Source organism: Oncorhynchus mykiss, chromosome 27 (genome assembly GCF_013265735.2).
Source record: "Oncorhynchus mykiss isolate Arlee chromosome 27, USDA_OmykA_1.1, whole genome shotgun sequence".
Classification (NCBI taxonomy): domain Eukaryota; kingdom Metazoa; phylum Chordata; class Actinopteri; order Salmoniformes; family Salmonidae; genus Oncorhynchus; species Oncorhynchus mykiss.
In genome coordinates this window covers 29,703,734-29,724,878 of record NC_048591.1, presented here as the reverse complement: position 1 = coordinate 29,724,878, position 21,145 = coordinate 29,703,734, and the positions used below count along the sequence as shown (strand labels likewise).

The 21,145-nt window shown below is 45.9% G+C and overlaps 1 protein-coding gene across 15 annotated transcripts in view; it reads left to right on the top strand.

Moving 5' to 3' along the window:
• The window catches only part of LOC110507923 (eukaryotic translation initiation factor 4 gamma 1), a 72,329-nt gene that overhangs the window by 31,209 nt on the left and 19,975 nt on the right, over window positions 1–21,145 (top strand). For 8 of the 15 annotated variants that reach the window (XM_036965852.1, XM_036965843.1, XM_036965854.1 and 5 more), the window contains 8 exons: window positions 8,136–8,275; window positions 15,780–15,896; window positions 16,097–16,175; window positions 16,499–17,560; window positions 18,016–18,104; window positions 20,063–20,255; window positions 20,591–20,724; window positions 20,896–21,036. In XM_036965852.1, coding sequence (XP_036821747.1) covers window positions 8,136–8,275; window positions 15,780–15,896; window positions 16,097–16,175; window positions 16,499–17,560; window positions 18,016–18,104; window positions 20,063–20,255; window positions 20,591–20,724; window positions 20,896–21,036 — 1,955 coding nt within the window. Of the gene's footprint in view, window positions 1–209; window positions 266–8,135; window positions 8,276–14,621; window positions 15,061–15,779; window positions 15,897–16,096; window positions 16,176–16,498; window positions 17,561–18,015; window positions 18,105–20,062; window positions 20,256–20,590; window positions 20,725–20,895; window positions 21,037–21,145 lie in introns of those variants that run through there. The other 7 variants (XM_036965846.1, XM_036965844.1, XM_036965855.1 and 4 more) reach the window with 6 other exon arrangements.

Here is a 21,145-nt window from a genome sequence, read left to right as displayed (position 1 = left end):
GGCTACTTGTTGAGAGAGAAATAGGGAAGGAGAGACAGAACAAGAGGGAGCGAGAGGGGGGTGAAACGGAGAGAGGTCAAATGACGGAGGAGAGTAGTAAAAAGACTTAAGCAGTTGAGGGGATAACAGCTGTAGACAGGAGAGGAGGAGGACTTCAGAGACGATACCCTCTTCTCCCCCTTGTGTTCTCCTCTCTCTCACACTCTCAGGATGCCGTTGAGATTGGGGAACTGTGCCTCTAGGATGAGCTCCCAGCAGGCTGAGGGTAACTATGTGATGCGGTCTGGTTACACCGTCTCCTTTAAGCCCACTCTCTCTCCACCCCCCCTGCTCCCCATTCCCTCCCTCTCGTCATGACTCATATTTCAAGCTCTTATTTACTGGGAGGGGAACTCTCCAAGAAAGTCCTGTTCCCTTTGCTTTCTCTTTGTGCATGTTCCCCCTCTCCCTCCCCTCTCGGTGTGGGTTTTGACTAAATTTAGTCAGTGCTCTTCCTGGTCAACAATGCAGACTCAATAATGTGAGTTAGACTGAAATGAGTGCTATTCAGAGGCCACTTCCGTGAGTTTTTGTTCTGTGAGAGAAGAGGGGGATATGTGTGAGTGGGAGGAGACTGGTTCATACTGTTGCTGACGGCCTTGGAAGTTCAGGTCTGGAAAGACCAGGTGAGACTAATGAATTATGTAGTCATGTATTTCTGAAGATGGAGTGTTGGAATTTGGGATCTCTGTGTGAATGTGGAAAAGACTGGGGTGGGGCATGGGTCGATAGTGGGCAGGCAACTCGAGGAGGGAGTGCTGTCATGGTCCTATGCCCTAACTTAATTGCTTCTGGTCCAGGAACAACCCCTAGCCCATACTCCCTAGGCACTTAATATATACAGTGGGGAGAACAAGTATTTGATACAATGCCGATTTTGCAGGTTTTCCTACTTACAAAGCATGCAGAGGTCTTTTTTTTTTGTGTAATTTTTATCATAGGTACACTTCAACTGTGAGAGATGGAATCTAAAACAAAAATCCAGAAAATCACATTTGTATGGTTTTTAAGAAATTAATTTGCATTTTATTGCATGACATAAATATTTGATCACCTACCAACCAGTAAGAATTCCGGCTCTCACATACCTGTTAGTTTTTCTTTAAGAAGCCCTCCTGTCACTCATTACCTGTATTAACTGCACCTGTTTGAACCTGTATAAAAGACACCTGTCCACACACTCAATCAAACAGACTCCAACCTCTCCACAATGGCCAAGACCAGAGAGCTGTGTAAGGACATCAGGGATAAAATTGTAGACCTGCACAAGGCTGGGATGGGCTACAGGACAATAGGCAAGCAGCTTGGTGAGAAGGCAACAACTGTTGGCGCAATTATTAGAAAATGGAATTAGTTCAAGATGACGGTCAATCACCCTCGGTCTGGGGCTCCATGCAAGATCTCACCTCGTAGGGCATCAATGATCATGAGGAGGGAACAGCCCAGAACTACACGGCAGGACCTGGTCAATGACCTGAAGAGAGCTGGGACCACAGTCTCAAAGAAAACCATCAGTAACACACTACGCCGTCATGGATTAAAATCCTGCAGCGCACGCAAGGTCCCCCTGCTCAAGCCAGCGCATATCCAGGCCCGTCTGAAGTTTGCCAATGACCATCTGGATGATCCAGAGGAGGAATGGGAGAAGGTCATGTGGTCTGATGAGACAAAAATAGAGCTTTTTTGGTCTAAACTCCAATCGCCGTGTTTGGAGGAAGAAGAAGGATGAGTACAACCCCAAGAACACCATCCCAAACCTGAAGCATGGAGGTGGAAACATCATTCTTTTGGGATGCTTTTCTGCAAAGTGGACAGGACGACTGCACCATATTGAGGGGAGGATGGATGGGGCCATGTATCGCGAGATCTTGGCCAACAACCTCCCCTCAGTAAGAGCATTGAAGATGGGTCGTGGCTGGGTCTTCCAGCATGACAACGACCCGAAACACACAGCCAGGGCAACTAAGGAGTGGCTCCGTAAGAAGCATCTCAAGCATCTCAGACCTGAACCCAATAGAAAATCTTTGGAGGGAGCTGAAAGTCTGTATTGCCCAGCGACAGCCCCGAAACCTGAAGGATCTGGAGAAGGTCTGTATGGAGGAGTGGGCCAAAATCCCTGCTGCAGTGTGTGCAAACCTGGTCAAGAACTACAGGAAATGTATGATCTCTGTAATTGCAAACAAAGGTTTCTGTACCAAATATTAAGTTCTGCTTTTCTGATGTATCAATTACTTATGTCATGCAATAAAATGCAAATTAATGACTTAAAAATCATACAATGTGTTTTTCTGGATTTTTGTTTTAGATTCCGTCTCTCGCAGTTGAAGTGTACCTATGATAAAAATTACAGACCTCTACATGCTTTGTAAGTAGGAAACACTGCCAATTTCGCAGGTTATCAAAAACTTGTTCCCCCCCACTGTAGATCTGAAGGGATTGGATGGCTAAACATTGCTCTCTGATAGGCTTGGTAGCATTTTAGCTGTAATTCTTGATGCCAATACATTCCTCTCAAATCTACCCTATATGCCTAGGGCCTAAGATTTGTCTGTGGACTGTTTTGTTAGACTTTAGTGCGGCTTTTGACATTATCGATCATAGTCTGGTGCTGGAAAAAAGTTGTATCTCTTTCCACCCCCTGCTATATTGAGGATAAAGCGTTACCGGTCTAACAGAAGACAGAGGGTGTTCTTTAATGGAAGCCTCTCCAACATAATCCAGGTAGAATCAGGAATTCCCCAGGGCAGCTGTCTAGCTAGACCCATTGAAAAATTAATCTTTACTAACGACATGCCACTGGCTTTGGGTAAAGCCAGTGTGTCTATGTGTGCGGATGACTCAACACTATACATGTCAGCTACTACAGCGACTGAAATGACTGCAACACTTAACAAAAAGCTGCAGTTAGTTTCAGTGGGTGGTAAGGAATAATAATAAATTATGTGGAAATTGAGCAAGTTGAGGTGACTAAACTGCTTGGAGTAAACCCCAAAAAGGAACTCAGGAAAATTGCAATTGGCTCAGAACAGGGCAGCATGGCTGGCCTTTGGATGTGCACAGAGAGCTAATATTAATAAAATGCATGTCAGTCTCTCCTGGCTCAAAGTGGAGGAGAGATTGACTTCATCACTACTTTTATTTATGAGAGGTATTGACATGTTCAATGCACCGAGCTGTCTGTCTAAACTACTGGCACACACATCGGTCACCCATGCATACCCCACAAGAGGTCTCTTCATAGTCCCCAAGCCCAGAATGGACTATGGGAGGCGCACAGTACTACATAGAGCCATGACTACATGGAACTCTATTCCACATCAAGTAACTGATGCAAGCAGTAAAATCAGATTTTTAAAAAACAGGTAACAAAACACCTTATGGAACAATGGGGACTGAAGCATCACAAACATAGGCACAGACACATGCATACACAGACGATAACAGGCGCTATACACACACTTACACATGGATTTTGTACTTTAGATATGAGGTTGTGGTAGAGTAGGGCCCTGAGGGCACACAGTGTGTTGTGAAATCTGCGAATGTAATGTTTTTAAAAATGTATAAACTGCCTTAATTTTGCTGGACACCAGGAAGAGTAGGCAGCAGCTAATGTGGATCCATAGTAAATATAAATATCATTATAACAGAGGAAACAGTTAGCCCTGGTTCCTGAAGTAGCCTAGTCTGATTTTTCTGGGATTACACAATTTTCCATAGACAGACATGTATGCATTTTAAATCAAACAACACATTTGACTTAGTTTTTACCAATCTAACTACATAACATAATGGTAATAATTGTATTTGAATGGCAAATCTCTTGATAAACTGGCTAACTGAAGGTGTCATAGGCCTACTCCAGATGCAGGTGAATGCATATTCAAGTGTGTGCATGCATTGAGTTATTGTTTTGGCTGATCAGTGGAGTCTATGGTGCTACAGATGACAATCTGTTTTCCTTCCATTTGGGACTTACGGTGCCTTCAGAAAGTATTCATACCCCTTGACTTATTCCATATTTTGTTGTTACAGCCTGAATTCAAAATAGATTTTTCTCACCCATCTACACAGAATAATGACAAAGAGAAAACGTGTTTTTAGAAATTTTGGGAAATGTATTGAAAATAAAACACTGAAATATCTCATTTACATAAGTATTCGTCAATACTTTGTAGAAGCACCTTTGGCAGCGATTACAGCTGTGAGTCTTTCTGGATAAGTTTGTAAGAGCTTTCCACACCTGGATTGTGCAACATTTGGTCATTATTTTCTAAAATTCTTCAAGCTCTGTCAATTTGGTTGTTGATTGTTGCAAGACAACCATTTTTAGGTCTTGCCATATATTTAAGTCAGAAGTGTAACTCAGCCACCCGGGAACATTCACTGTCTTTCTTCTCCAGTGTAGATTTGTCCTTGTGTTTTAGGTTATTGTCCCGCTGAAAGGTGAATTCATCTCCCAGTGTCTGGTGGAAAGCAGACTGAAAAAGGTTTTTTTTTTCTAGAATTTTGCCTATGCTTTGCTTCCATTCTGTTCCCTTTTTATCCTGAAAAACTCCTGATTACAAGCATACCCATAACATGATGCGGCCATGCTTGAAAATATGGAGAGAGGTTGTCAAGTAATGTGTTGTATTGGATTTGCCCCAAAGATAACACTTTGTTCAGGACAAAAAGTTAATTTCTTTGCCACGTTTTTTACAGTATTAACCTTGTTGCAAACAGGATGCATGTTTTTGGAATATTTTTTTCTCTAGAGGCATTCCTTTTCACTTTTTTGTCAATTAAGATAGTATTGTGGAGTAACTACAATGTTGATCCATCCTCAGTTTTCTATCACAGCTATTAAACTCCTGGTGAAATCCCTGAGCGGTTTCCTTCCTCTCCTGCTACTGAGGTAGGAAGGACGCCAGCATCTTTGTAGTGACTGGGTGTATTGATACACCATCCAAAGTGTGATCAACATGCTTTTTGATCCGTCTACTAATATGTGTCCTCCTTTGTGGTTGAATCTGTGTTTGAAATGTACTGCTCGACTGAGGGCCCGTACAATTATCTCTGTGTGGGGTACAGAGATGAGGTAGTCATTCAAAAATCATGTTAAGCACTATTGCAAACGGGAGTGAGTCCATGCAACTTTATTATGTGACTTGTTAAGCAAACGTTTACCTCTGAACATATTTAGGTTTGCCATAACAAAGGGGTTGAATACTAAAAAATATATATATAAAAACCTTTATTTAACTAGGCAAGTCAGTTAATAACAAATTCTTATTTACAATGATGGCCAAAACCGGATGATGCTGGGCCAATTGTGCGCCGCCATATGGGACTCCCAATCACGGCCGGATTATGAATTTGTATTTTTTTTTTTTATAAAGCTAATTTCCACTAACATGGGGTATTGTGTTTAGGACAGTGTAAAATATATCTAAATGTAATCAATTTTAAATTGAGGGTGTAACACAAAATGTGTAAAAAGTTAAAGGGTGTAAATACTTTCTGAAGGCACTGTATATTATCCTACTGATCAACAACATTTGCATAGAAGCATCACTCCAGCATGTCATGCCTGTATGGAAGGACATCATATAGGCTCTGCTGTTAGTTTGAGAATATAAAATAACATCTACAGGGCCTTCGGAAAGTATTCAGACCCCTTGACTTTTTCCACATTTTATGTTACAGCCTTAATCTAAAATGGATTACATTGTTTCCCCCCCCCACCCCCCCCTCATCCATCTACACACAATACCCACAATGACAAAGCAAAAACTGTTTTTTAGAAATGTTTTAACAATTAAAAACACAGGTGTCCTAAAAACTTGGAACACCTGTGTTTGGGGAGTTTCTCCCATTCTTCTCTGCAGATCCTCTCAACCTCTGTCAGGATGGATGGGGAGCATCGCTGCACAGCTATTTTCAGATCTCTCCAGTGATGTTCGTTCGGGTTCAAGTCCGGGCACTGGTTGGGCCACTCAAGGACATTCAGAGTCTTGTCCTGAAGCCACTTCTGTGTTGTCTTGGCTGTGTGCTTATGGCCGTTGTCCTGTTGGAAGGTGAACCTTCATCCCAGTCTGAGGTCCTGAGCGCTCTGAAGCAGGTTGTCATCAAGGATCTCTCTGTACTTTGCTCCATTCCATCTTTCCCTCAATCCTGACTTGTCCCCCAGTCTCTGCTGCTAAAACACATCCCCACAGCATGATGCTGCCACCACCATGCTTCACCGTAGGGATGGTGCCAGGTTACCTCCAGACGTGACACTTGGTCACGCTTCAGGCCAAAGAGTTCAATCTTGGTTTTATCAGACCAGAGAATCTTGTTTCTCATGGTCTGAGAGTCTTTAGGTGCATTTTTGCAAACTCCAAGCGTGCTGTCGTGCCTTTTACTGAGTAGTGGCTGGCCGCTTTACCATAAAGGCCTGATTGGTTGAGTGCTACAGAGATGGTTGTACTTCTGGAATGTTCTCCCATCTCCACAGAGGAACTCTGGAGCTCTGTCAGAGTGACCATCGGGTTCTTGGTCACCTCCCTGACAAAGACCCTTCTCCCCTGATTGCTCAGTTTGACCAGGCGGACAGCTCTGGGAAGAGTCTTGGTGGTCCCAAACTTCTCCATTTAAGAATGGAGGCCACTCTGTTCTTGGGGACCTTCAATGCTGCAGAATTTTTTTGGTAGCCTTCCCCAGATGTGTCTCGACACAATCCTGTCTCAGTGCTCTACGGATAATTCCTTTGACCTCATGGCTTGGTTTTTGCTCTGAATATTTCCGAAGGCACTGTATTCAAAGCAGCGTTTGGTTTTCGCCAGGCACAATGGGACCCATGTCGTCCAAAAAGTTGACTCAAGTTCGCCTAAAAGCACCTGAATGATCATGAAGACTCTTGGAAGAATGTTCTATGGACAGATGTTTTAAAAGTGTAACTTTTTGGATTACATGGGTCCCATTTATACCTGGCGAGAACCAAACACTGCATTCCACAATTCTGTGACATTTTAGGAATGCTTTGCTGCCACAGGACCTGGATGACTTTCTTTAGTAGAAGGAACCATGAATTCTTCTGTGTCAGAGAATTCTACAGGAGAATGTCAGGCGCTCCGTCTGTGATCTGAAGTGCACCTGGGTCATGCAGCAAGACAATGATCGAAAACGAACAATAAAGCCTACATGAAAATGGCTAAAAAGCAACAAATTATACGTTTTGGAATTGCCTAGTCCAGACCTAATCCCTATTGAGACGTTGTGGCAGGACTTGAAACGAGCAGTTCATGCTTGAAAACTCCCAAATATCGCTGAGTTAATGCAGGTCTGCATGCAAGAGTGGGCCAAAAGTCCTCCACAGCAATGTGAGAGACAAATCAACAACTACAGCAAGCATTTGGTTGCAGTCATTGCAACTAAAGGTGGCACCACCAGTTATTGGGTGTAAGGTGGCAATTACTTTTTCACTCGGGGGCATTGGGTGTTGCGTAACTTTGTACATGAAATAAATTAAATAAGAAGGTAATTGTTTGTTCACTCTCGTGCCCTTTATCTAATATTAAGTTTTGGTTGAAGATATGATAACATTCAGTATCATAAATATAAAAAAGTTGAGAAAATTAGAAAGGGGACAAGTACTTTTTCACGGCACTGTATGTGGAGATAGTGCTTTTCTCTGTTTTGTAGTAAAAAACATAGTGAAAGATAAGTGTTTCCAATGCCTATTCACAATTGGTCAAAATCACACGAAGCGCACCCATGTTGTCATTGGAAACGCTTATCTTCCTTTTTAACTACAAAACAAAGAAACATGACATTTTCTCATATGTTGATGTTGGGGTGGTGCTGGAAATGATGAATATAAAGTAGAAAAACTGACGTTTCCTTTTTAATTGTGAAATGACTCTGACAATCTGCCGCAGCTGGTGAATTAGTACGGAGGATGTTTTTAAGTGCTTCTCATACTGGTTAGTACTGCAGCTGTTCTCACAACACACATGCTTGACACTAAACTTTGGCGTTTTGCTGGTGATTTCCAAAAGTGCTGACATTCATGACTACTTGCGTGCTAATTTAAAGTTTGTGGGACAACTCTCTCTCTGTCCTGTCCACAGCAGGGGCATACTACCCGGCCCAACAGCAGTACACGTCCTCAGTGCCGGCTGCTCCGGTCATCATGAACCCTCCCCCCCAGCAGCAGCAACCACCTCCACAGCAACAGATCCACCCCAAAAGGGAGCGCAAACAGGTACAGGTAAACTCATCGTCCCACCTCTACTGTTATACACCACACAGGTAAACTCATCACCCCACCTCTACTGTTATACACCACACAGTTAAACTCATCACCCCACCTCTACTGTTAGACACCATACAGTTAAACTCATCACCCCACCTCTACTGTTATACACCACACAGTTAAACTCATCACCCCACCTCGACTGTTATACACCACACAGTTAAACTCATCACCCCACCTCTACTGTTTCATTTTGTGGTTTTATTTAGCAGATAGGATAGTAGAGAAAAGACAGGAGAGAGAGGAGGAGCACAAGGTCAGTGAGTTGGATTGGAACCCATAGGGCCAGCGACGCTAACCGCTGGACTACAGACTACAGGCCAGCCCACGTAGCACCTAGATTAGACAATCAGGTATCCTGATCCCAGAATGGACAAGTAACACAACTGGAAACGCCCACCAAGAAACATTAATGGTCTGATGTTATATGTCAGTCAATGTTCCTCCTCATGCAGAGCAGGGTTTGAAAACTTCAGTGATTCTCATGTTTTAAAGGAAGATAAGGACTGTGCTAATAAAGCGTGTGAATATAAAAATAAAAAGTATAGTTTGTCAGCAAGGTGTATCCAGCACTGATTCCTTTCCCCCATCATCCACTGTGAAGGTGCACAGCGCAGTTTTGGTCTTCAAAACTGGTCTACTGTGTCTTCCTGTCAGGCCGGCTTACACTCTTGTGAATGTGACATGACACGTTGCCATGGTAACGAGAGGACTGATAAACCACACTGCTGTGGGATAGTGTTGCATTCTGTCTAGGGAGGATTCTAGATGGATTTAGTCCTCATGATTTACGTTTGTCTTTGATTTGAAATGGATAACTTTTTACGCGATGAACTGTGTTACTGAACTGCTGTGTGACTGGAGCATGTTCTTTAGGGCTGTAGTACTAGTGTGCCTCTGCTGGTCTGGATTCATCAGGTATGTCTTAGTGATGGGGAGGGGGGAAATGATAGTTACATATCACTATTATTTTGGACTAATATTATATCAATACTTTGACTCAAAGTATCAATTTGTATAACATATATATTTTTTACACATTTGCTAGGTAGCGTCAGCTAGCGCTAGTCGGCTGTATCTGTGCCAAAACTCTGGTATTTTTCATCATATAGCTTGCCCTTATTTTTAAATAGTGAGCCAACATTTTTTCAGCTATTTTCTCTTGTCTCTATGCATCAGGCATACACTGAGTGTACAAAACATTAGGAACTGGCCCATTGTTAACTCCAATGCTTCCCACAGTTGTCAAGTTGGCTGCATGTCCTTTGGGTGGTGGACCATTCTTGATACACAGGAAACTGTTGTGTGGAAAAACCCCAGCAGCATTGCAGTTCTTGACACACACAAACCGTTGTGCCTGGCACCTACTACGATACCCCGTTCAAAGGCACTTAAATCTTTTATCCGAATGGCACACACAAGCAATCCATGTCTCGATAGTCTCAAGGCTTAAACATCCTCCTGTAATTAACCTGTCTCCTCCCCTTCACCTACACCTACACTGATTGAAGTGGCTTTAACAAGTGACATCAATAAGGGATCATAGCTTTCACCTGGTCACTCTGTCACTCAGTGTATATTGAGTCTCCAGTGTATCTGTGCTCTGTACGGTGGACTAGTTTGATCTAGTCTCCAGCCAATGGATCTGTGCTCTGTATGGTTGGACTAGTCTGATCTAGTCTCCAGTGTACCTGTGCTCTGTATGGTACGATGGGCCTGGTTGCTTTATCACTGGCAGTGGGAGCATGCTGTCGTGGCTGGGGTGGACTTTGGCCAGCCATGCGGCCTCATCCCACGCTGCTGATGGTCCTTCAAGAGAGGCCCCCTGAGCTTCCAGTCCCACTATCTGTCATACTATCCAGGTCTGTGCCCAAACAATACGAGCTTCTACTTTTAAAAATAAATTTTTCTAGAAACAAGTCTCACTGTTGCTGCTTGTTATTGACCCCATTCAGCCGTCTTAGATATCATCCTGACCAACTTGCCCTCTAAATACACCTCTGCTGTCTTAAACCAGGATCTCAGCGATCACTGCCTCATTGCCTGCGTGCGTAATGGGTCCGCAGTCAAACGCTCTCCCCCATCACTGTCAAACGTGCCCTAAAACACTTCAGTGAGCAGGCCTTTCTAATCGACCTGGCCCAGGTATCCTGTAAGGATATTGACCTCGGGGGTTACATACTAACCAGTATGGGGTTACAATCTTGCAACCTTACAGTTAACTAGTCCAACTCTCTAACCACCTGCCTCTCATTGCACTCCACGAGGAGACTGCCTGTTACACGAATGCAGTAAGCCAAGGTAAGTTGCTAGAAGATAGCATTAAACTTATCTTATAAAAAAACAATCAATCATAATCACTAGTTAACTGCACATGGTTGATATTACTAGATATTATCTAGTGTTTCCTGCGTTGCATATAATCTGACTGAGCATACAAGTATCTGACTGAGCGGTGGTAGGCACCAGCAGGCTTGTAAGCATTAATTCAAACCGCACTTTCGTGTGTTTTGCCAGCAGCTCTTCGTTGTGCGTCAATCATTGCGCTGTTTATGACTTCAAGCCTATCAACTCCCGAGATGAGGCTGGTGTCACCGAAGTGAAATGGCTAGCTAGTTAGCGGGGTGTTCGCTAATAGCGTGTCAAACGTCACTCGCTCTGAGACTTGGAGTGGTTGTTCCCCTTGCTCTACATGGGTAACGCTGCTTCGAGGGTGGCTGTTGTCGTTGTGTTCCTGGTTCGAGCCCAGGGAGGAGCGAGGAGAGGGACGGAAGCTATACTGTTACACTGGCAATACTAAAGTGCCTATAAGAACATCCAATAGTCAAAGGTTAATGAAATACAAATGGTATAGAGGGAAATAGTCCTATAATTCCTATAATAACTACAACCTAAAACTTCTTACCTGGGAATATTGAAGACTCGTTAAAAGGAACCACCAGCTTTCATATGTTCTCATGTTCTGAGCATAGAACTTAAACGTTAGCTTTCTTACATGGCACATATTGCACTTTTACTTCTCCAACACTTTGTTTTTGCATTATTTAAACCAAATTGAACATGTTTATTTATTTGAGGCTAAATTGATTTTATTGATGTATTATATTAAGTTAAAATAAGTGTTCATTCAGTATTGTTGTAATTGTCATAATTACAAATAAATAAATAAAAATCGTCCGATTAATCGGTATAGGCTTTTTTGGTCCTCCAATAATCGGTATCGGCGTTGAAAAATCATAATCGGTCGACCTCTAACCCCTACCCCGGCCAACATCTCACACAAATCCAGACAGCTGATGTTCTGAAAGAGTTGCAAAATCTGGATCCATACAAATCAGCTGAGCTAGACAATCTGGACCCTCTCTTTCTAAAATTTTCAGCCCCTATTACTAGCCTATTCAACCTCTCTTCGTATTGTCTGAGATCCCCAAAGATTGGAAAGCTGCAGCGGTCATCCCCATCTTCAAAGGGGGAGACACTCTAGACCCAAACTGTTATAGACCTATATCCTGCCCTGCCTTTCTAAAATCTTCAAAAGCCAAGTTAACAGATCACCGACCATTTCGAATCCGGCGTACCTTCTCCACTATGCAATCTGGTTTCCGAGCTGGTCATGGGTGCACTTCAGCCACACTCTAGGTCCTAAACGATATCATAACCGCCATCGATAAAAGACAGTACTGTGCAGCTGTCTTCATCGACCTGGCCAAGGCTTTCGACTCTGTCAATCATCACATTGTTATCGGCAGACTCAATAGCCTTGGCTTCTCAAATGATTGCCTCGCCTGGTTCACCAACTACTTCTCTGAACTACTTCTCTGATAGAGTTCAGTGTGTCAAATCGGCGGGGCTGTTGTCCGGACCTCTGGCAGTTTCTATGGGGGTGGCGCAGGGTTCAATTCTCGGGCCGACTCTTTTCTCTGTATATATCAATGATATCGCTCTTGCTGCCGGTGATTCTCTGATCCACCTCTACGCAGACGACACCATTCTGTATACATCAAATCAAAGTTTATTTGTCACGTGCGCCAAATACAACAGGTGTGTAGACCTTACAGTGAAATGCTTACTTACCAATAGTGCAAAAATGTATTAGGTGAGCAATAGTTAAGTAAATAAATAAAAACAACAGTAAAAAGACAGTGAAATACAGTAGCGAGGCTATATACAGTAGCGAGGCTATATACAGGCACCGGTTAGTCAAGCTGATTTGAGGTAGTATGTACATGTAGATATGGTTAAAGTGACTATGCATATATGATGAACAGAGAGTAGAAGTAGTGTAAAGAGGGGGTGGCGGGACACAATGCCGATAGTCCGGGTAGCCATTTGATTACCTGTTGAGGAGTCTTATGGCTTGGGGGTAAAAACTATTGAGAAGCCTTTTTGTCCTAGACTTGGCACTCCGGTACCGCTTGCCATGCGGTAGTAGAGTGAACAGTCAATGACTGGGGTCTTTGACAATTTTTAGGGCCTTCCTCTGACACCGAAGGTGTAGAGGTCCTGGATGGCAGGCAGCTTAACCCCAGTGATGTACTGGGCTGTATGCACTACCCTCTGTAGTGCCTTGCGGTCGGAGGCTGAGCAATTGCCGTACCAGGCAGTGATGCAACCAGTGCTCTCAGCTGTGCTCTCAGCTGTAGAAACTTTTCAGGATCTCAGGTCCCATGCCAAATCTTTTTAGTTTCCTGAGGAGGAATAGGCTTTGTCGTGCCCTCTTCACGACTGTCTTGGTGTATTTGGAAAATCTGGCCCTTTGGACACTGTGCTAACAAACCTCCAAATGAGCTTCAACGCCATACAACACTCCTTCTGTGGCCTCCAACTGCTTTTAAATGCTAGTAAAACTAAGTTCATGCTCTTGAACCGATTGCTGCCCGCACCCTCCCGCCTGACTAGCATCACTACTCTGGACGGTTCTGACTAAATATGTGGACAACTACAAATACCTAGGTGTCTGGTTAGACAGTGAACTGTAAAATCCAAAATTAAATCTAGAATCGGCTTCCTATTTCACAACAAAGCCTCCTTCACTCATGCTGCCAAACATAAACTGACTATCCACCGGTCCTTGACTTCGGCGATGTCATTTACAAAATAGCCTCCAACACTCTACTCAGCAAATTGGATGCAGTCTATCGCAGTGTCATCCGTTTTGTCACCAAAGCCCCATATACTACCCACCACTGCGACCTGTATGCTCTCGTTGGCTGGCCCTCACTACATATTTGTCGCCAATCCCACTGGCTCCGGGTCATCTATAAGTCTTTGCTAGGTAAACTGGAGCGAATTGCAAAAATCACTGAAGCTGGAGTCTTATATATCCCTCACTAACTTTAAGCATCAGCTGTCAGAGCAGCTTACCAATCACTGTACCTGTACACAGACAATCTGTAAATGGCACACCCAACTACTTCATCCCCATATTTTTACTTACCCTCTTGCTCTTTTGCACCCTAGTATTTCTACTTGCACATCGTCATCTGCACATCGATCACTCCAGTGTTAATGCTAAATTGTAATTATTTCGCCTCTATGGCCTTTTTATTGCCTTACCTGCCTACTCTTCTATATTTGCACACACTGTACATAGATTTTTCTATTGTGTTATTGACTGTACGTTTGTTTGTGTAACTGTTGTTTTTGTCACACTGCTTTGCTTTATCTTGGCCAGGTTGCAGTTGTAAAGGAGAACTTGTTCTCAACTGGCCTACCTGGTTAAATAAAGGTGAAATGTAATTAATTAATAGGAAGATGGTAGACCGGGGGGACAGGGGAGGAAGTGCTGCAGCAGCACACAGCGAGTCCGTCGTGATTCAGACTGTCTGTGTCTGAGCGTCACGTTGTCTTTCTATATGATTTCAATAATGTCTGCCAGCACGCTGGCAAACGAGTATGAAGTGTAAAGCTGTTGTTTTTCAGCAAAGCTAAGCAGGCTGTTTAGTCGTAGCTGTCTTGTAACTGTGAGGTAATTTTCTAAATATTTTCCTTTATACCACACTGCTTTCAAGCAGTGCATTGGCCTGTTTTTTTCTTCTCTCCACTGCTCACTTTATGAATCTCTCTCTCTGGTCTCTGGGTAGACCAAGGGGGGTTTAAGGACAAGTCAGCACATAGCTCAGCTCCACGTGGCTGCCGGGCTCCTCCCCCTCTGAGCCAGAAGCACAATGGCTGACCTATCTCCTCCCCTTCTCTCTCGCTCCCTCTCTGCGGCTGCTTCTGTTGCATACCCCCTCTCTCCCCCAGGAAGAGGCTGAAATGTTTTGTAGTGCCTGAGTACAGAATGACAGAAGAGCAGCTGAGAGAGAGAGATAAAGGGGGGTACATTAGCCGGAGCTCATTTGTTAAAGTTTTGAATAGTTTTTTTCTTCTCCTCCTTTTTTTCTGGACTTACTCCTCCCTCTTTCCCCCTCTATTTGGCCCCTTTTGACTGTGTGGTTCGGTGCTCAGTGGGCGGGGGCGCTTGCATTCCAGTGCTGCAGCTCCACAAGGCCAGTCACTCTGGCTTCTCTCTCGCTCGCTCTCTTTTTGTCTTTTGTCTCTCCCTCTACGTGTGTGAGAGCTGGGAACGAGGCTCTGCCCTGCTGGCTCTGCGAGTTGAGGGAGTAGGCTAAGTGCGTTTTCCCAACCACGGTTGCAAAAGCAGCCTACTTGCTGGGAGAGGCCTGCAGGCCGACAGCTCAACTCCGGCACCAGGATGAGAGAGGCCTGCTAAGGGCTCTGGAGCCTGTCCGCGTCAGGTAAACCACTCTACCAGCGGGGGAATGTGCTGGCTCAAGCCTGTTGCTGACAACTCTTAGTGTGTGTGACAGACAGAAAGAGAGCGAGGAGAGTTTGTGATAGAAAACATGTGGCTCTGTGTAAGGGCACACCTTGTAAGTGAGTAATCCGTTTTTCAGAAGTTTGAAGGTGTATTGTACTGTGCTTTTCAATAACAGCAAATCTGGCTGATTTTCTAGGTATAGTTTGAGTTCGTATGGAGAGAGCAAAAATAATGTCTGGCTTGCACTGGAATTTATTTGACTAAAGTTGAGTATGTCCGTAGTCATATTTTGTTGGGGAAGAATGTGCTAAAACAAGGCAGCAATCTGTCTACAAGTCTGTGTTTGTCAGGCTGCATAGCTTTGTGGGGCTGGTGTTTCTTGTGTGAGTGTGATAAATGTAGCTCTGCTGATTGAGAAGACGCTGCTAGGCCACAGCCCTACAGTGCAACACAGACTTGGCAGAGTTGGAAACAGGGCCTAGCATCATAGGAAGCAGTTAAGTTGTGACAGCTATTCTCTTCAGCTTTCTCCTCACCCTCCCTCTCTCCTTTACTCTCGTTCGTTCTCTTTTTTGCTCTTCCTCCTTTAGAAAGGGAATGAAACAAGAGCGAGTAACACGTTTTTCTCGAAGGCGCTCCTGCATTCTCTAAATGTTTCTTCTTGTGTCCCTCCCTGTTGTCTTGTGGCCTCTATAGATCATAATACGAGACCCTAACCAGGGTGGTAGAGACATCACTGAGGAGATTATGTCAGGGGGCACCCGCAGTGGCACCACCCCCACACCCCCACAGGTGAGCGACGACTCTTCAGAGGTGAGCTACCGTACCCTCGTCACCAACCATCATCCCTTTACACACCTTTATCTACCATACCATCCTGTTATTGGATGTGCAGACATTTTGTTTACATATTGGGCATTGCATCTAACCTGTCACAAGGTTTTCATAAGGCTGTCATATGGTTGTGTCCACTCCAGTTACCTAATGTCTGTGTGTTGTATTCGGTCCCTTAGTCGTCTATATCTGGATCAGAGGGCCCAGCCGTTGGCCAGGCCGACGGGGAGAACGTGACACCTGTCGTGGTCAGACCAGGTGAGTTGGCCGAGGGGTCAGGTCATCTTGAAGGCCGTAGCTGGCCGTTGCTCATTGGTTCACCTTCAGTACATAGAAGTACATTTTTGTTAATTTGACTGAATCACATAGACAAAATGCTCCTTTGAAAAGGACCTGTGTATTTTTACCATTTAATGTTGAATTGATAATAAGTGGGTAATTTTAAAAATAAGATCAACAGACATGAGGGTCAATTTGAACATTAGTATGATGCTATGGGCCACTTGAGTCTGTTAACCATTACCTTTCTAAGGTGAATTTAACCAGTGGTTTTTCCTCGTGACATCTGCTTTCCTCCTCAGATGACCGAGGGAATCCTGCAGCCACTCTCATAACTAGCCCCCCAGCCCTGTCTAAAACCCCTGAACTGGTCAAGACTTACCCTGCCCCAACAGAGGTCAAACTCCCAGACACAAACAGTAAATCCCCTTCCTTATCCCAGGACCTACCCACACCCCCGTCGGTAACTACCACCCACCACACTACTGTCCCTACTACCCCCCAACCCTCAACTAGTCCCATTGCAGACATGATGGACGCTCCAGCTGCTGCTCCAGCCCCATCTGCCCCTGAAGTGCCCGCTTACCCTGCACCCCTGCCTGAACCCCGCCCCACTCCTGCAGCTGAGGAGCATCCCTCAGCTACCAAGGAGGAGCGGGAGGAAGTGAAGATTAAAGAGGAGGTGGCGGAGGCTAGGCAGGAGGTGACTACATCATCCAAACCTGAGCCTTCCCTTGCTCCAGTGATCACCCCTAGCAGCAACACTAATGGTATCTCTGCCACCCAGCCACCCCCAGCCAAGGAGGAGGAGCCAGCAGCCCTGTCCATCAACATGCCCACCCCCCAGGCAGCAGAACCCCCCCCGGAGTCTCCTATCGCCCAGCCAGAGGAGCTCAGGCTGCCCAATGGCCTGCCGCTCCCCAGTCCCCAGGACCCTGAGAAGATGTCTGCTGAGTCGTCGGAGTGTGACGTCAGCCCCATTGCTGAGCCTGAGGTGGCTCAGTTACAGAGCGAGGCACCCATGCCTAAACTGATGCCTGTTGCAGTCACAGCAACGCCCGCCCCCGTTGTCAAGGCGACGCCCGCCCCCGTTGTCAAGGCGACGCCCGCCCCCGTTGCCCAGGCGACGCCCGCCCCCGTTGCCCAGGCGACGCCCGCCCCCGTTGCCCAGGCGACGCCCGCCCCCGTTGCCCAGGCGACGCCCGCCCCCGTTGCCCAGGCGACGCCCGCCCCCGTTAGCCAGGCGACGCCCGCCCTAGCTGAGACTGCTACTACTACAGTTGTAACTGCTCCCCGTGTAGAAGACGAGATGGACTCTCCACCACCACAGAGCACCACACCAGCCGGGGAGAGTTCTATGCAAGGTCAGTATCAGTCTGACTTGCTTTTTCTCTCTCTACTTCTTTGAAACAGTCTCCTTCTGTCTCTCTTTTTCTCTAACTGGAGCCATCTGTCTGTCTATCTCATTCAACCACGTTGTCTTTCTCTATTTTAATTCCTTACCCTACTGCTTGGCACTTGGTGAAGATTAAACAGGATGAGGTGTTGCAGTCCGACTGTGTGTGTCGAGCCTGTGTCGTGAGGGGCAGAGAGTTACCGGGTTATGCCTACGCTGAGGACCCAGAACAGTGGGTACTTGGAGTGATCACAGCTCCAACAGAAAGCCAGAAAAATAAAAAGTTGGATAGGTGGCAATGTGGTAACCGCTCCACCTTGATTTCTAGGTGGAGTTTGGGTGCTAGGGTTGGACTAGGGATTGGGATTGAGTGTCAATCCATAGAGGTTTATTCTGACTGTGTTGGTGGTGTTCTGCTTGTAGCTGCTGTTTCTGTGCCAAAAAAAAAGAGGAAGATGAAGGATCTGAACAAGAAGGAGGCTGTTGGAGACCTCCTGGATGCCTTTAAGGAGGTCCGTTCATATGAACCACCCACTCAATCCTTTTCAAACACACCACCCACTCAATCCATATCAAACACGCCATCCATATCAAACACGCCATCCATATCAAACACGCCACCCATATCAAACACGCCACCCATATCAAACACGCCACCCATATCAAACACGCCACCCATATCAAACACGCCACCCATATCAAACACGCCACCCATATCAAACACGCCACCCATATCAAACACGCCACCCATATCAAACACGCCACCCATATCAAACACGCCACCCATATCAAACACGCCATCCATATCAAACACGCCACCCACGCCATCCATATCAAACACGCCACGCACGCCATCCATATCAAACTCACCACGCACGCCATCCATATCAAACACACCATCCACACCATCCATATCAAACACGCCATCCATATCAAACACGCCATCCATATCAAACACGCCATCCATATCAAACACGCCATCTCATATCAAACACGCCATCTCATATTAAACACCCCACCCACGCCATCTCATATTAAACACCGCACCCACGCCATCTCATATCAAACACCCCACCCACGCCATCTCATATCAAACACGCCATCTCATATCAAACACCCCACCCACGCCATCTCATATCAAACACCCCACCCACGCCATCTCATATCAAACACCCCACCCACGCCATCTCATATCAAACACGCCATCTCATATCAAACACACCACCCACGCCATCTCACATCAAACACCCCACCCACGCCATCTCATATCAAACACACCACCCACGCCATCTCATATCAAACACACCACCCACGCCATCTCATATCAAACACACCACCCACGACATCTCATATCAAATACACCACCCACGCCATCTCATATCAAACACGCCATCTCATATCAAACACCCCACCCACGCCATCTCATATCAAACACACCATCTCATATCAAACACCCCACCCACACCTTCTCATATCAAACACGCCATCTCATATCAAACACCCCACCCACGCCATCTCATATCAAACACCCCACCCAACGCCATCTCATATCAAACATGCCACCCACGTCATCTCATATCAAACACCCCACCCACGCCATCTCATATCAAACACACCACCCACGCCATCTCATATCAAACACACCACCCACGCCATCTCATATCAAACACACCATCTCATATCAAACACACCACCCACGCCATCTCATATCAAACACACCACCCACGCCATCTCATATATCAAACATACCACCCACACCATCTCATATCAAAAACACACCACCCACGCCATCTCATATCACACACCACCCACGCCATCTCATCAAAAACACACCACCCACGCCATTCATATCAAACGCCACCCACGCCATCTCATATCAAAGCTTTAAGAATGCCTGTTTACAACTGGCCCATTAAAAACCCAAGAATGAAAACAATGTACACTAACTAATACCCCCCTCCCCCTCTCTCTCTGCCCCACCTCTCTCTCTCTCCCTCAACCCTCTCCTCCTCTCTCCTTCTCCCCCTCTCCCTCTCCCCCCTCTCTCTCCTTCTCTTTCCCTCCCCCCTCTCTCTCCTTCTCTTTCCCTCCCCCCTCTCTCTCCTTCTCTTTCCCTCCCCCCTCTCTCTCCCTTTTTCTCCCTGCCTCTCTCTTTCTCCCTCTCTCTCACCCCTCTCTCTCTTTCCCTCTCCCTCTCCCCCCTCTCTCTCTCTCTTTCCCTCTCCCTCTCCCCCCTCTCTCTCTTTCCCTCTCCCTCTCCCCCCTCTCTCTCTCCCCCCTCTCTTTCCCTCTCCCTCTCCCCCCTCTCTCTCCTTCTCTTTCCCTCCCCCCTCTCTCTCCTTCTCTTTCCCTCCCCCCTCTCTCTCCTTCTCTTTCCCTCCCCCCTCTCTCTCCTTCTCTTTCCCTCCCCCCTCTCTCTCCCTTTTTCTCCCTGCCTCTCTCTTTCTCCCTCTCTCTCACCCCTCTCCAGGAGCAGGTAGTGGAGAGCACTCCTGAGCCAGAGCAGGCCACACCCACTTCTGCCTCTGACGCTAAGGAGCCCCGCCCAGCCAACACCCCTGCAGTCGAAGAGGTGGAGGAGACGTGGGAGGAGAAGGAGGACAAACTGGATGCAGAGAATATCGAACCCAAGCCCGAGGATCTGAAGTACCAGTACAAAGAGGGTGGGTTCTGAACCTTGGCCCGGAGATGCCCTATAACATTTCTATACTTAGAAATGTTATCCTCTTAACGTTATCCTCTACACCTTATCTCACAAGATCTGCTTGTCAGTCAAGTGAGGATGCAAAGTTTCACTTTATTGGAAATGCTTTGTCAGAGCACGAGTCACGAGTCCCATTTGACGTCAATCTATGATTTTTAGAAGTGAAACGGAGTAATACTCAGTTCAGATGACAGACTATATACCCCAACTCTACCAACCTAAACCCTGAACACTATACTGATGAAAACTCACATAAATGTGATTCAGCTATAATTCCTTGTTCCTCTCCATCAGAACTATGTAGGCCTATAGACCCAGAGGAGAAGAAGAGGTATGACAGGGACTTCCTGCTGGGCTTCCAGTTCATCAGTGCCGCCATGTCCAAGCCTGAGGGCCTGCCTCAGATCAGTGACGTGGTGCTGGACAAGGTACAGTACAACACTCTGTCCCCTGCTGGACTGGAGGAACCACTGCACGGTCCATTCGAGAATATATATATTTTTCTTCAGATAGACCACTTTATTTACCAGTTATTTTGTCTTTCTTTGTGTCTGTCATTCTTTCTCTTCTGTCCTTGTTCGGTCATTCTTTCTCTCCAGGCCAATAAGGCCCCTCTCCGCCAGCTGGACCCCAGCCGTTTGCCAGGGATGAACATGGGCCCCGACTTCACACCCTCGTTTGCCAACCTTGGCAGGCCTGGAATGGGAGGAGGAGGTGGAGGTGGCCACAGAGGAGGACCAGTGAGTTATCATGAAAAACTGTCAATCTTCTCAGACTACACTCAGATTCTGAAACTCTGGGATTATATTTAAAAAATGTTGACTGAATTTCTTTCCTTTTCCCTTCCCT